The 16,585-nt window shown below is 43.1% G+C and overlaps 1 protein-coding gene across 1 annotated transcript; it reads left to right on the top strand.

Annotated features, from left to right (window-relative positions):
* Window positions 1–12,299: 12,299 nt before the first annotated feature.
* On the top strand, window positions 12,300–14,195 carry SIX6 (SIX homeobox 6). The gene is made up of 2 exons (XM_055304530.1): window positions 12,300–12,949; window positions 14,027–14,195. The coding sequence occupies exons 1-2, from the start codon at window positions 12,378–12,380 to the stop codon at window positions 14,193–14,195; spliced, it is 741 nt and encodes a 246-aa protein (XP_055160505.1). The 5' UTR covers window positions 12,300–12,377.
* The last annotated feature ends 2,390 nt before the right edge of the window (window positions 14,196–16,585 follow it).

The raw sequence follows: 16,585 nt of genomic DNA, 5'->3' as shown, positions 1-16,585 counted from the left end.
CTAGCAGTGTATACAGTATTCCTCTAGGTAGAGCCTCTCACAAAGGAACAGCATATCATAGTAAGATCTTCCCTTCCTATCAAGAAGCTCATGGAGAATATGTTCCTTTGACCCACTTCTGCCATAGCTCAAACTCTCAAGTCTAAGTGGCATGCTTATTTGTAACAGAGGAGTATCCTGTCTGCCAGCCCATTGTCTCTATAAATGCTGTGTTACCAAGTCCTGTAGAGTATGTAAATCCTCCAAATGCTCCTGCTCCTATTCCTTTTTTTTTTTTTAAAGATTTTATTTGTTTGACAAATAGAATGAGAGAGCACAAGCAGTGGGAGCAGCATAGGGAGAGGGAGAAGTAGGCTCCCTGCTCAGGCAGCTGGATCCCAAGACCCTGGGATCATGACCTGGGCTGAAGCCAGATGCTTGACTGTCAGAGCCATCCAAGCACCTGGTTCCTGCTCCTATTCTTGTGATGACCCTTGCAAGCTGTAGAGAGAGAGTGGGGGGAATTCCCACTGATGCCTGGTATACAGATGCTTGGAAACAGGAACAAACCAAAGCAGCCAATAGGCTAAACTTAGAACAGTTTGATGTTCACTGTGTGATTTTCAATGGGCTCAGCATCATAAGTTTGACTTATGAACCTTGGCCATTACCCTCTGCACTGACAGGCTGTTCTGAAGGGATTAACCCTTTGGCTTGGATAATAGCAAGCTGAGGGGTAGATGATTATGAATAAGCCCTTGTGTGGTTAGGATATATAGAAAGACATTTGGATTCACCTGCCAGAGCCTGAGGCAGTCCTCATTATCTTCCATGTCCAAGCTCATAAGGCACTGGCACCTGCTGGCAATCAGGAAGCTGATGCCTTTGGCTTGGGTATGAGCCCTCGCAACTGACCCTTCAGTAGCTATAGGTTTGGTGTATAGAAAGAGCAGCCACCACAGCACCCGGGTGGGATGGCATATTGCCAAGGATGCTGGATTGCCCTTGAAATACAATGACTTGGTTAATGCAGTAATAGCATGCCCTGTTTGTTCTAAACAATGCCTGAGACAATTGTCTGGGGCCATCCACCAGAGTTCTCAACCAGTGAAAAATGGGCAAACTGATTATATTGGCCTCATCCCTCAGAGTGAGGGTTCTAAATGTGCCTTGGTTTGTATGGATACTGCATATGGCCTAACCCAAGCTTTCCCCTATTGCTGCACTAACCTGGCCACCACCATTAGAGCATTAGCAAATCTGAGTACTATGTACAGATACCCTCATCAAATAGACAGTGATTGGGAATCACATTTGAAAGGTCATGATATGCAAAATGGATCAAAGAACATGACACTGAATGGAAATTCCATCTCCCCTATAATCTATAAGCAGCAGAGTTAGTAGAAAGGAAAATATAATATTAAAGCAACAGATTAAATTAAGAACACCTTGGCCAAATAGACTACTGTCCTAGGTTCTAATATATTTGAATGATCAACCAGTAGGGCCTATTGCCCCCATATGCCAGACTGGGGACTCCTACTGATAGCCAATACCATAAAGATATGGAAGTTGTGGGAAACAGCCACTGCCCCAGCTCTCACCAAGGATCAGCATGCTATGCTGCTGGCAGACAGCCTCTCCATTGCTGTCCTGAATGCCTCTCCCTTGCAGTATATGACACACCCACTGCCTCATGGCAGACAGTCTCTCCTTTGCTCTCCTACCCACCATTCCCTTGTGGTGTATTCAATAAAATTCTCTCTCCTTTAAAAAACCAAACACACACACATACACAAAAGCCTGCTATGCTCCTGAGAACACCAAAGCTCCATCACACCTGGGAAAGGCAACATCTACTGGAATTTACAATGGGGCATCCCACCAGGATGGCGTCATCTCACTGCTAGAAAGCCACCAAATAGGCCATATTTATGCTAATGAAATCCCTTACTGACTGCTCAGGGCATAATGTGGAAGATGGGTGTATGTAAGATTGTAAGAGCCACTCATGAAGGATGGAGTATTGGAGAACGTCATTGAGAGGACATGACTACCCATTGACCTGAGAGCTGGGCCCAGTCAACTGGAGCCTCCTCACCCCATTCTCTATCCTTGGAATGTAAGTTCTGCCTATCATTTCCACAGTGGGAGACATTTTCGAGGACATAGCCTTGAGAGGGTAAGATATTGTTGAAACCTGAATACATGATTGAACCCAATTATGGCCTCTATATAAACTTTTAAGTTTGGTAGGCAGGTACAGAGATCTACTTATCTTGTAAGCAAGTTCCCTTGCTTATTAAATCTGCCACCTACCAATCTGGAGTAGTCTGTTTCTTTCTTTGGTCTCTTCCTGCCTTCCATACATGGGGGCCAGTTTGCAAATAAACACAATTCCACAAAAACTCCCACTGGACTTTCTGGGGTGTGAAAAAGACACTTAACAAAACTGACCCTTTATCTAGAAGAAAATATTGACAGAACAGCCAAAGAATTTTCTTTTAAAAATGCTGAAGAATGGGATCCCTGGGTGGCGCAGCGGTTTGGCGCTTGCCTTTGGCCCAGGGCGCGATCCTGGAGACCCGGGATCGAATCCCACATCAGGCTCCCGGTGCATGGAGCCTGCTTCTCCCTCTGCCTGTGTCTCTGCCTCTCTCTCTCTCTCTGTGACTATCATAAATAAATAATAAAAAAAAAATTTTTTAAAAATGCTGAAGAATAATTTGCCCTATCAAATATTAAAATGTATTTTAAGGGCACCTGAGTGGCTCTGTCAGTTAAGTGTCTACTTTCTATTCGGGTCATGATCCCAGGGTCCTGGGATCTAGCCCCATGACTGGTTCTCTGCTCCATGAGGAGCCTGCCTCTCCCTCTCCTTCTTCAGCTCCCCCTACTTATGCTCTCTCTCTGTCAAATAAATAAATAAAATCTTTTAAAAATATAAAAAATTAAAATGTATTTTAACTACAGTAAAATCATAGGACAAGACATAGCAAAGAAAAAGAATAAAAGGTTCAGAAGAATACCTATGTATTGTATGAGTATATAGAAATATGTATATATAAAAATTTAGTGCGTGATAATGGTGGCAACTCAAATCCATAGTAAAAGAATGCATTGCAGAGGAATTAGAAAATAATTTGAAGGGGAAAAAACCATGTTTTTAATCTAGGTAGAGTAGGAGAAAAAAATATAGATTATTTATATAATTTGAAAGGGAGGCAATATCCAAAATAGAATTGGATTTGATGGGGATCTCTGGGTGGCTCAGCAGTTTAGTGCTTGCCTTCAGCCCAGGGAGTGATCCTGGAGTCCCGGGATTGAGTCCCACATCGGGCTCCCGGTGCATGGAGCCTGCTTCTCCGTCTGCCTGTGTCTCTGCCTCTCTCTCTCTCACTGTGTGCCTATCATAAATAAATAAAAATTTAAAAAAAAGAAAACTACAAATAAACTGTAAATGTCTTCTCATATCTGTGAATTGTACTTCAACCTAATACCATAATATGTTTTATTTTTATAATAAACACATGCAGAGAGATAGAGTCTTCTTTTTTATCTTACCACATAAGATCAATCTACTACTTTAATTGTTTAATTCAGTTATTGTTGTAAGGGAAGCTTTAAAAGAAAACTTAATATGAAAATAAAGAAATTAATGACCATTCTCCTTTATTTAGGATCTTGCCGATCTTAACTCTGAATAACGATGAGGTTAAAAGTCTGTAATTTATAATAACAAAGCCAAAAGGTTATTTTCTTACTTGCAGACTACTTATAATGCCCTATTCTCTTACTTTTCTTCCAAGAGACATTTGAGACTAGCACATTTGTCATATAAGTGGGTGTGGTAGGCTCAGAAGAAAAGCTTCCTAACCCCTAGAATCTGTGAATATCACTTTATATGGCAAAAAAAATATGATTAAGTTAAGGATCTTGAGAAGAGGAGCTTATCCTGGATTAAACAGGTAGGCCCTAAAAGCAATCACATGCATTTACAAAATATAAGCCAAAGGAGTTTTCACAGAGATAGTGAGAGTAAGAGCAAGACAGGAGGGAAGGATGCAGCATTATCTACAATAGCCAAATTATGGAAGCAGCCCAAATGTCCATTAATGGATAAATGGATAAAGAAGATGTGGCACATATGTACCATGGAATATTACTCAGCCATAAAAGAGAATGAAATCTTGCCATTTGCAACAACATGAATGGAGTTAGAGAGTTTAATGGTAAGTGAGATAAGTTAGAGAAAGGCAAATGTCATATGATTTCACTCATACATGGAATTTAAGAAACAAATGAATAAAAAAGAAACACTTCAAAAACCAGACTTTTAAGTATAGAGAACAAATAGAGGGTTACCAGAGGGGAGGTGGGGGGTGGGGAGAATGAAATAGGTGAAGGGAATTAAGAGTACACTTATCTTAATGAGCACTGAGTAATGTATAGGACTGTTGAATCACTATATTATATAACTGAAAATAATATAGCTGTTTGTTAACAACATTGGAATTTATTTTAAAAGATTGCAGGGGTTCAGGGAAAAAGAGGAAAGGAGAGGAAAAGATGTGGTGTGAAGTAAGCAAAGATTGGAGAAATGTGGCTACAAACTGAGAAATGCCAGCAAGCCATCAGAAGCTGGAAGAGGCAAGAAACTCATTCTTCCCTAGAGCCTCTGAAGGGAGCACTGCATGTTGATTCAGAATTATGGCCTCCAGAGCCGTGAGAGAATACATTTCTGTTGTTTAAAGCTACCCAGTTTGTGATAATTTGTTACAGCAGCTATTAGAAACTAATATAGTGAGCATTTGGGAAATTTAATGTAACTATCAACTGACTTCTTTAGACTAACCTATTGCAAAAATAGTGGTCCACAGAACAGGGAAGTCTACTTTAAAATAATTTATTCCTTGGAAAGTTTCAAAAGAACTTAGCAGAACACCAAAGGATTATGAGACAGAGGACAAGATGGAAATTGAGCCATCACTAAACATAAAGGGTCAAACTAACAGATTAACTGGATGGTTTTCCACAAGAAGGGAACTAATACTTGTAAATTTACTATAAGCCAGGCACTAAGCAAGGAATAGTCACGCATAATCCAATAAAGAAACTGCAGCTTAATATCATGTGGTTAGTGTAATGATATAAAGTTAAATTATTTAGAGTCCTTGCTATTCCTTCTATTTTATCTACTTACACAAAGTTTAGCTTGAGAAGCATCACTTCCCTGAAACATCACTATAGTGACACTATACCCCTCTTCTCTGAGAACCACTCCCATTCCCCATCTACAAGAGTAAGCACTTTGTCTATCTCACAATTTTAAAAAGGCTTAGTTTAGTGAGGAGGTATTTGGCAATGGAGAATGGGAAGCAGAAGGAAGGGGTCATGGAATGGGTACAAACAGAAAAGAGAGAAAATAAATACAAATCATTACACTACAGAGAACTACAATCATTGGCTAGTACAAACTTTCAGAGTCCCCAAAAAGGATAGGTAAGGATAAAAAGGTAGGTAAGCATAAAAGAGATGAGAGGAATAGGAAGAAAATTTAATTAAATGAAGGGTAAAAATTAAATACTAAAATTCCAAAAAGTCACTTCAGCCTCAAATTTTAATAGCTGTAATGTCAAATTTTCTTACACTAATTTCACCAAAACCCAAGAATAATAAAGTAATAACAGACAGAATACAAAACAGAAAAAGCAGAGAATTAAAATTCCATAGTTTGAAGGATCTGAAAAAAAAATGTGCTGTTAAAGGAAACACACACACATTTCTCTGTCCCTTAATTTTTTTTCTAAATCTATTCCCACTGTCTGCCTGTATAATTCCCTACCAGAGCTTTGCAGCTGGTCCCCACTGGGGCTTAAGCAGACTCCTCTCTGTGTTTCCATTTAAAAATCTTTATTTCAATAGGTGGGCCTAGAGCATCTGCACTTCCAAAATTACCACACAACTGATCCAAAATGATTGAAACAAAATTGGTTTCAAAAATTGCCCTCAGGCTGAAAAGAAGATGAAGGCTAACATTTCAAACCTAAAGAAACATTTATCACAATTCTGTGGTCTGTAATAGACTTCTGTGGTTGTAATAGAAATGTTGACAGCTTGTTAATTATAGAAATGCTAGTGAGCATCACTGTTATTCTTTTGAAAAACCTGACAAAAGAGTTCAGATTTTTTTTTTTTACTTAAACCGAGCCTTCCAGCACCTCAACTCCTATCTCTCCTCCCCAAGAGGCTGGATTCAGTCCCATTTTCCCATAGTATACAGCATGATGACTCAGAGAAAGGTCTTCAATTAAACTCAGACTCCAACATTCCCACCCCCTCAGAGAAGTCCCAAAGTCACATTTGAAATTCTAGGCCTTTTAATGGCTTGCAAGGGTACAAAACTTGACAAGACCCAGAATGGTTTAAATATCTCTGAGAGCCACGAACTAGAGTGCACCAACCTCTGAAAGTCACAGCAACAGGAAACAGACTAAGACCTCACACATGGCAGCCACCAATAAATATTCATGTGTGATTCAGATCCTCTGGGCTCAAACTCAACTGCATTTATACCATCTTCCTTGGGTAGGGAAAGTAAGGTATATAATGGATAGAGGTTTGAATCTGTGTTTTAAATCTATCTCTGCCACTAATCATTGTGCAACATAAGTAATCACTAGCCTCTTTTGTTTTCATATTTTATTCATTTGTAAAATAGAGAAAGGCTGAGGAATAACTTTCAACCACTGTTGCATATCCCACCAATTACTCAAACAATATAAATTCCAACATGATAGAAACAAAACTCCACCTTTTCCAGAGATATTTCTAAATGTATAAGTATTCAGTCACCATAAGTATCATTTACAGTAAATTTTAAGAAGAAATAAAATTATAGTCAGCTCTTAGGGACAGATTTTATTGGTGTGGACTAGACCTATGGTGAAATTAAAAGGGCACTGATTCCTTGCAAAGTGCTTCAACTCCAGAATAAACAGAATTTTAGCATGTTTTGTATGTCTATGCCTTGATGATTATTTTGAGATTCTTTGAAGCAGTTTCTCAACAGTGGTGCTATTGACATTCTGTTTTGGGGGACTGTTCTGTCCATTGTAAGAGTTTAGCAGCATCTCTGGCATCGACCCATTAGAGACTAGTTGTGACAACCAAAAGTATCTTCAGTCATTGCTAAATGTCCCCTGAAAGGGGGAGTAAAATTGCTCTCTGTTGAGATTTGCTGCTTTGAAAGATAAGAGGTCATGTAAATGTATTTTTTTGTAATGCAGTACTTATTTATTTTTATAACACAATATTTTAAAACTATTTTATGCTAACCAACTGGATTACCAGGAAATTTTAGGTTTTTATTAGAGGCTAATACCTCTATTTGATTTTACAGTATTGGAAGGAAATTATTATTTACACATAAAATACATGTAATTAATACATACACGTGACACACACATAATTTAACATGAATACTGTTTGGCTCATCCTAAAGGGCTTAAAAAAACTTACACTCTTTCACTTCATTAAATTTTAAGATTTCTATGTATATTTTAGAAAGATACTTTGATCTTGGATTTGAAAATGGCCAAAAATAATCTGCTGGTGGAAAAAAATAAAGTTCCAGTAGAGAACTATGAATTAATCCTTCTTCCAGTCATTCAACTAATGTTTAATTACTGATAATAAAATGTTTATAAGTGACATGCTGGTTACATTTTTAAGCATTAATCCTTCATACAAGAACCCACAGTGGAATAGCCCTAAGCAAGTTATGCTGTGGTATAATTAGCCCTGTGCAGATTTAGAATCATGCCACAGAAGCAGAAAAAAGAGAAAAGTGAATTTAAGACTGTAGTTTAAACAAAGAGTATGACTTATAATATACTCTTTGGTTTAAATACAAATTCTCATTCAAATGCCTAGGATTAACCACAAGCTAGAGGTCAAAACAGAGTTGTATAGTCAGCCTAACATTTAAAAAAAAATTACTGCTACTTAATCATTACTTTCAAATGGTACATTTTCCCACACTTAAGCTTTACACAAATTTTCTCCACTTAACAACATAAACAATTTTGAATCATTTAAAAAATAACTGGTGAATAATTTAGCAAGTAACAACAAAAATATTCTAATCTCTTAAAATTAGAACATTTGAATTATAATATTTTTTGCCAGTTAATTTCACAGTGCCAGGAAATCTATAAAATATGTGTAGATCGACAAATGGTGTTTGTTCTCAGGAATACACAATAAAGAGGCATCTCTGTTCTTTGTTTCAAGGTACATACTGGGGGAAAATGCATGAAATAGAATAATATACCTTGGGAGCTTATTAGGACAGTCAGCATCTTAAAACTAGGATATTGAATTAATTCCATAATCTAAAAATTTAGACCACCAAATACATAAATATATATCTATATTTATGTATATGGTATCACCTGAAAGAATACTAAACTTATGAATAAATGTTTGAGAGTGTAAAATTGTAATACTGTAAATTCAAAGACAGTAAAACTTTTTTTTTAATTTCTAGATCTTTTTTTATGTTATTCTCATCCACTAGCAACACACAACTTTGAGGCCCAGGAAAGGGAAACCAAGATCTCTCTCCCAAATGTCAAAATGTACTTACACAAAAGACTAGGACCTCATTGTCTTCCAGTCTATGACTCTCACATGCAGCAGATACGTCTTTATCAGGGAATTCAGATGCACTCAATTACTACGTTCTTAAAATCCCTGACTGAAATTATGTAGGAAAGAAAACAAACATATATCATTTATTTTACAGGTGTTTGATTTAGGAAAAGTCAAAGACAGGACAAGACAAAACAAAACAAGAGACTGGAGTCTTGAGGTAAGACTGTATTGACCTCTAAGCAGCGCAATCCACTGGCAAATCATTCAGCAAAGTGTAACTGGGGCTCCAGTTACTCTACTCTAAAAATCAGAAAGGACAAAATGAGGGGTGACATCGATAAGCACAAGAAACCCCACTCTGAAGATTTCTGGTATGAACCTCACAACTTCCAGGAGGGGTGGAGGGGCACTTTGCTCTGCTGCTCCCTCACTGAATAATTAAACCCAGAATTTCCCCAGGGCATTGCCTTCTACAGAATTTTTCTCCATATTTTTTCCCTGGTAAAGTAAAACTGAGTCTGCAGAGAGCAGAATAGACATCCTTGGATTCCCAGTGAGTATCAAGCATTTGCCTGCCCAAGGCCTCCCCAATCTACTAGCTGCAGACCAACCATAGAAAGCTACAAACCAGGCCAAGGACTGAGCCGCTGAGCTTTCTAGGTTTCCTGGTCAAACACAAAAGAAAAATAAAGTTGGGGGTGGCAAGAAGATGGTTGCCCGCACGGGTGGTGCAAAGTTTCAAAACTAGTAAAAATCTATCCTTCTGTAAAATTAAGAAAAGTCAACCCGAAGGTCCAGCTTTCACCTTGCACTTTAAGGGTGGGATGGGGATCACCGCCTTGTCCACAATGGGGTTATTTCTAAGGAACCCAGGGGAGCTTCTCTCCTTCCCAGGGATGGGTGAGGGGCAGGGGCAGGCATGCATTTATTCTGTTTGTGAAGGTGACGAATGAAAATGTGATCCTAAGTTTCTCAGGGGTGGTTTATTTCCTTCGAGTTAATAAAATTAAACCAAGTCCCCTGTGAGAACAAAGACAGGATTTTCTGATAGTAGACCCGGTGCTCTAGACACTTCTCAGACCTCTGCACACCTGGGGTCCAAATACAGCGTCTGGCAGAACTAAGACTCTGCTGCCCCTAACCAGAGCCCTTTAGCCTCCCTTCCAAGGTGCAGCCAAGCCAGGATTTGGGCCCCAGTTGCCTGAGAGCCCCAAACACGCAGAAGCCAACGTGCCCTCTTCTCTAATATTTGCAGAACTATTATCGAAAAAATGGGATATTCTCATTTCCTGGATAAGGAAGGTAGACTTGAAAAATTAACACGACTTTGCTCACAAAAACTAAGGGTTAAAACCCAGTCTTCCCTGAATTCACAGTTTTCAAACTGTTTAGCAAAAGGGCGGAGAGGCACAGTCCCATGAGGTACGGGCAACTTCTCACCTCCAGTGGCTAGATGCAGGTGTTGGGGTCCTCTCTGGGCTCTGGGGTTGTGGGGTCTCCCAGACTTGCGGCTTCTTCCGGACAGAAGGAGAGCTTGAGGCCATTCTGCTAAGGGGATGGGGGGGGACATCCCCAGCAAGGGGATACTTTCCTTCCCTGACCAAAGGTGCGGGGACGGAGAACAGAGCCTTCCCCCTTCTGCTTCACCCCTGCCCGATCCCCATAGCCCGCCAGGTTTTCTACACTGCGTATTTGGGGCACTTTGTGTGCGATGTTTCTCACTAAAAGTTGTTCGTCAAGGGGATTCATAAATCACCCCAAGCTAGAGAAGATTTGTGCTTTGACATTATCCTCACCGCCCTCTTTATTTTGCCCCTGCCTTGTCGCATTTCAAAAAAAAAAAAAAAAAATGAACTCTTAGAAAAGAAAGCCTCTCCGTGGAGGCAGCTGGCAGTCTCACAGAAATGATGTAAATGGTTGCAGATCCCACCCCCCACCTCAGCTATTTTTTTCCGAGTGAACTGCGAAGATCTGTGAAAATAATATCAGGGTTTTCCGTCAGAACGAGCTTTGCCCTGCACTCAGGCATAGCATAATCTGACCCGACACCTCCAACCATCTGTGCTATCTATCCGCCTTCTGATTTACCAGAGCTGTAGAAGCCGCATACAAATTGTACTTGATACTAAAGAAAAGACACTGGGCCCAGTCCAGATCTGTGGTGAACATTCCTATCTGATTCCTTTAGGGATGGATCTACAAAGATGCTTTTTCAGCCATTTTCTTTGGAATCCGCTCTCCCAATTATTTTCTTCCAACTAAACAAGCAAGCCCCTATCAAAGGGTCAGGTGAGATCGTAGTTTCTTTTGACAGAGACCTCAGAAAATGGTATGATGTGGATGTCAATTGGTAATCAATAAAAGTTGCCAATTCAATCTGTTGGCGCTAAAGGCAGAGCTGCCAAGAAAGCCCTTCCTCTCTGCAGGGGAGGTCAATGCTCAGCAGCTTAGAAAGTGCTTTCTGCCCCCATTCCCATTGCTGAGGTTCCCCCTTCTCTATTTTACTTGTACTGAGTGTCTTTGGGGCAAAAAGGCCAAGGTTAGAGTTTCTATCCCCAGCTCAAGAATTAAATGTTCCAACACAGGGTAGGGCAAAATCAGCCTGCAAGAAGAGCAAATCAATATTTTAAAAAAGATGTTTGAAATAAGCTTTTAAGTTGCTGTCCTGACCTACCAGTGACTTCTCACTCTAGATGTGGCTATGCTGCACATTTGTTCAAGTCCATTAAACTGGGGAGAGGAGAATGAAAAGTATAAACTTTGGGAGGGGGTGCAGCGCCGCTTTTCCTGAGTGTCTAACTTCATGGTCAACACCTGTGTTATCAGGTATGGGATTTGTTCTAGTTGGTATTTAAAATTATTTCAGAAGGCTTTCAAAGGTGTTGGGAATAGCTCGAACTGACCTCTTAACAGATCCCTGGTCCTGTTCCTTCTGCTTCAGACTCACTTCCCACTCGGCTGCTTTGGCAGCTGGAAAAGGGGGAAAGGCATGCGGGATAGGTGCTGGAGGAAAAAAATGAAGTATTCTACTTTCCTCCCTCCCCATCCGTGCGCCCCCCCCAAAGTTTTCTGTTTCATTACAATTACACTTGGCGAATTCTCGGAGGATTTCAATTTGGCCCAGTCCTCATTGTCCTCTGGAGACCTCTTGACCCAGGCAGCGCATCACTCCAAAGTGGATTCCTGTAGCACTACTGCCTCTTTTGGCAAGGGGGTTGGGGATGGAAGAAAAAGGCTGGAGGAAGGAGTTGAAACGCTGCTGTTCTTGCCTCTCTTTTTCTCCTAGCCATTCTCCAGTCTTTTCCTCCTCCAGATTCTGTAAAATACCGAGGAAATGTCCACGGGGGAACGGCGGGCGCTGTCGAGAGCGGGGAGGTGCTGAAATGACCCGGGCGCGCTGGTCGCAGTCTTGATTGGCAGAGAGGGCCGGTGACTGACAGGGGGTCTCCATGGCGCCCGCGCCGCCAATCCGCCCATTCTAGTAGCGGCGCCAGTTCGCCGGCCTGCGTGCCCTAACCGAGCCGAGCCGAACCTAGGCTGCGGGGCCGGCACCTCCTCCAATCCCTCCCGCTCGCTCGCTCCCAGCCGTTGAGCCGCCGCAGCTGGCGGGGCAGTGCGTCCCTGCTGCCCTAAGCCGCTTCACGGAGGAGAGCCTGGCGCACCCGGCCAGGCCCGCGGGCATCTGCTGCGCGTCCCGCTCCGCGCTCAGCGTCCCCATTGCAGTCGGCACTGCCTCGATGTTCCAGCTGCCCATCTTGAATTTCAGTCCCCAGCAAGTGGCCGGGGTATGCGAGACTCTGGAGGAGAGCGGCGACGTTGAGCGCCTGGGTCGCTTCCTCTGGTCGCTGCCCGTGGCCCCTGCGGCCTGCGAGGCCCTCAACAAGAATGAATCGGTGCTGCGCGCGCGAGCCATCGTGGCCTTTCATGGTGGCAACTACCGCGAGCTCTACCATATTCTGGAAAACCACAAGTTCACCAAGGAGTCGCATGCCAAGCTGCAGGCGCTGTGGCTAGAAGCGCATTACCAGGAGGCCGAGAAGCTGCGTGGACGGCCCCTGGGGCCGGTGGACAAGTACCGTGTGAGAAAGAAGTTCCCGCTGCCGCGCACAATTTGGGACGGCGAACAGAAGACACACTGTTTCAAGGAGCGCACGCGGCATCTGCTACGAGAATGGTACCTGCAGGACCCATACCCCAACCCCAGCAAAAAGCGTGAGCTCGCCCAGGCAACCGGACTGACCCCTACACAGGTGGGCAACTGGTTCAAAAACCGCCGACAAAGGGACCGGGCGGCTGCGGCCAAGAACAGGTTGGTACCTAGAGGCCTACACGCCTTGCGCTGCTCAGCCGGGTGGGGCGGGCCAAGGCACCCCGGGCGCTCTTACCCCGGGGGCCGGGCGACTTGGATCCCCAGGAGTTGAGAATTCAGTCTGTCTTCAGTTACAAGCCCACTGCGTTCTGGGATCCTGGGTGGAGAGGAGGGGGAAGGTTTCCTTCAGGGCTCTTGGTTCTCCATACTCTCTCTCGTTCTCGGTGCCTGGGGGTTGCTTCACCTGCTAGTTCCAGTCACCAAACCAAGGCTGCATTGGGAAGGAGAAAGAAATAAAATTAAAACCCCAGCAATAATTAGGGACCCCGAGGCTAATTCTTGTCAACCTGGGCCCAGGCTCCTAATAAGTAAAGCCTGGCTTATTAGAGATATGGCAGGTCACTGTCGTCATTTTAAAAGCCCAGATGAATTCTCCTCTAACGAAAACAGTTTTCGATGGACTTCTGGATGGAAGTGAGTTCTGTTTTTTTCCACGCGTGGATAACCTTGCCTCAAAACAGCAAACTAGTCAGCTGAGGCTTTCCGTTCCGCAGAGTGGGGATCTAAATTAGCTAAACATTGCGGCAAGGAACCCAGCCTCACCCCCCCAGGCCCAAACGTTCCGTGCAGTCCTCAGGCAGCCCTTTTTGCTTTTAGCTTTGGTCTGATCCGGCCCCGAGGGCACTGACACGAGCGAGCGCCGGGAGCAGGCGCCCGCTGGGAAGGGGGATCCCAATCCAGGAGCCCGATACGTCCTTGTCACCCACAGCTCATTTATCTTGACAGTACTGTAAATCTCCCAAAGGTGACAAACAACCGCGAATGATCCTGTGAGCCCAGCATCTCAGATGGGGAGCCGAGAAAGGATTCGGAAGAAGGATGAGAAAACCGCAGGGCTACTTGGGGAGGCGGCCGCAGACTCCGGCCTGTCCTGTTGCCTCACTTGTCCCACTTAAACTGCCCGGGTCTGTGGGAGATCCGTGGCCGCTGGGCTTAAGGGATGCAGACCCGGGGGGAGGGGGGGGCAATGGGCGGCTGTGTTACGCGCTGTGACTGGTATCCCTTTCCTTTCTGTAGACTCCAGCAGCAGGTCCTGTCGCAGGGGTCCGGGCGGGCTCTAAGGGCTGAGGAAGAGGGCACGCCCGAGGTGCTGGGCGCCGCCGCCAGCCCGGCCGCCAGCCTATCCAGCAAGGCAGCCACTTCGGCCATCTCCATTACGTCTAGCGACAGCGAGTGCGACATCTGAACTGCCCACCCAGCACGCTCAGAAACAGAATTCAGTGTAAAAACAAGACAAAATGAAATAGGGAGGGAAGTTGAGAAACCAAGCAAACCCAGCGCTTGTGAAACCAGGTGGCCAGGGACCCGTGGGCTCGGGTTGCCCATTTCCGCCCCACGCGCCGGCCTGGCTCCACTGGCGCCCTCCGGCCGCTATCACAGGGGTCCGCGGTGAGGCCCAACCCAACGCTACCTTCTCCTTGCTTTGCTTTTTCCCAAGAATTTTGCTGCAAAGATGCCTCCGGAATCCGAACTGCACGCTGAGCGCCTGCCCTAAATCTCCCGTGGGTATTTCACGTCGAACGGACGCTGTTATATATGTACAACTTTTGCTTTAAAGGTTTTTTTAAAAAACAAAACAAAACAAAACATATATATGCTGTTTATTTACTTATTTAAGAGACTGCCCTGATAGGTTTCTCTGTATCTTGGGAACTTGCTGTTTCTAAAGGGGCATGGTGGAGCAGATGTGGGTTCCGTGTGAAGAAGCCAAACAATAAAAACCTGGTGAGCAACCTTTCTTAATTAAGTGAGATGCTCTCAGATTCCTTAAAAAAAAAAAAAAAAAAACAAAAAAAACTCTTCACCAGGTAAGCAGGAGCCCTTGTGCAAACAGTCTCAGGAGAATCTTTTCTCTTTTGCATTCTCTGATGTCTCCTGGTTTATATTTTTTAATGGCCCATGGTAGATCCATAACCACCTGCTCAAAAATTGTCTGTCTGTATGTATATACGTGTGTATGACATAATTAAACCTAGAAAATGGCAACATGAGCATCCCGTATAAGGCAGCTCCACACATCCTCAAGCACAGGTTATCTATCTGACACTCACTTTTATGAAGTGTCAATGGCTTTCAGGAACAATTTAACAAGCCAAACTCTGGGACTCAGTCCTGAGTCCTATTGTATAAAAATGCAAGAGTATTCTGATTTAGGCTCAGCAATTAGGAAGGTTTTTGGTCTCCTTTCAGGACCCCTCCTATACAAAAGCAACAGGCACCCATGACCATGCTAGAGTATGTACTACATCTAGGATTGAACTCCTATTAAAATAAGACAAAAGATAGGAGAGGTTTTAATAACTAAACTAACATCTTCTTGATGAAGAAGCAGATTTTAATCAAACACACTTTCCACAAAGGGATACTTAGATGAAGGAAAGGATGTAATCAGACATATTGAGGTGAAATAGAAGGTTGCAGAGAAATGACTGGCATTTTAGAAGTCTGATATCCGTATTAAACATGAAATGAGTCATCTAGAGCCAAATTGTCCTGTAACTGCCTCAACTGAAACTATCAAATATTCTTAGGATTTATTTGTCCTCCCAAAGTGTGTAGGTACATGCAGGCACACACATACCAAAAAACAAAACAAACCCACTGTTCTTGCACTAAAAAAGTATATCCAGAGTCTTTAAAGTTCTTTTTTTTTTTTTCTGGTGAAATGGGTTGTATATTATAAAATTTGACACTGATCTTTAAATCACTTAAGCTGAACTTCCCTCCTTGAGCTCCTCCTGCCACACACACACACACACACACACACACACACACACACACTGGACTTTCAATTCACCTCTCTGTCCTTAGCAGATGTCCTTTGGTTCAGAAGCCTACTAACTCATTTGGGTAGAAGTGCCAATGTGCAAACCAAAAAAAAAAGTGAAGTCATGGAAGACAAAAAGCAGTCAAATGGCAAGATATATGAGAGAAGCCCAAGACATGAATAAGGTTGGTTTTTGGTTTTTAAATCACTTAAACAGATTTGGCCTCATTTGGGCTTTATAAATTGTTGTAATTGTATAGAGAGGGGCCCTTATCCAGAGAACTGTTAACAATCAAAACTCTCCTGCACAAGAGCTCTAGATAGAAGGAGTGGGGATGTCTTTGTGATGGAGCTGGTGTTCCTCAGGAAAGCAAGCAAATGCCTTTCTGTGGATCCGGAAAAGCTAGGGTGGTAGAGCTTTGGAAGACTCTTATTTTGTTTCCTAGAGCCCACCCCCCACCCCCACTTCCTTGAATGCAGAGGTGCAGGGCCAGGATTCCTAAGAGGCAAGGGAGGTACCTAGAGTACAAAATTTAAGGAGGCATTCATTCATTCACTCTCAAGGTCAAGCAAGTACAAAGCATCTGGGAACAAGTGCCTCCTTAAATTTTGCACTGTAAGTGCTTCCCTTGCCTCACCCTCATCCTGAATCTGCCAAGGAGTATTGCACTTCAAGGAAAAATCAAGAGATTTCCAGTCTTGTTCACCAGACCTTCTAGGTACTAAGCAAGGAGCTATCCAGATCAGCATTTGGAGAAGATCCTTAGCAAATTTTCTCTCTTAAGCTGTTTTCAGGTCTAAGAAGGAAG

Source organism: Nyctereutes procyonoides, unplaced genomic scaffold, assembly GCF_905146905.1.
Source record: "Nyctereutes procyonoides isolate TBG_1078 unplaced genomic scaffold, NYPRO_anot_genome, whole genome shotgun sequence".
NCBI classification, from domain to species: domain Eukaryota; kingdom Metazoa; phylum Chordata; class Mammalia; order Carnivora; family Canidae; genus Nyctereutes; species Nyctereutes procyonoides.
The sequence above is the reverse complement of the archived record's forward strand: the minus strand, read 5'-3'. Positions and strand labels throughout refer to the sequence as shown.

Excerpts from the sequence above, each read along its gene's own strand:
- SIX6 (XM_055304530.1), top strand. The coding sequence starts at position 12,378 with ATGTTCCAGCTGCCCATCTTGAATTTCAGTCCCCAGCAAGTGGCCGGG. Across the intron at positions 12,950-14,026 it reads GCGGCTGCGGCCAAGAACAG|ACTCCAGCAGCAGGTCCTGT; the intron begins GTTGGTACCTAG and ends TCCTTTCTGTAG.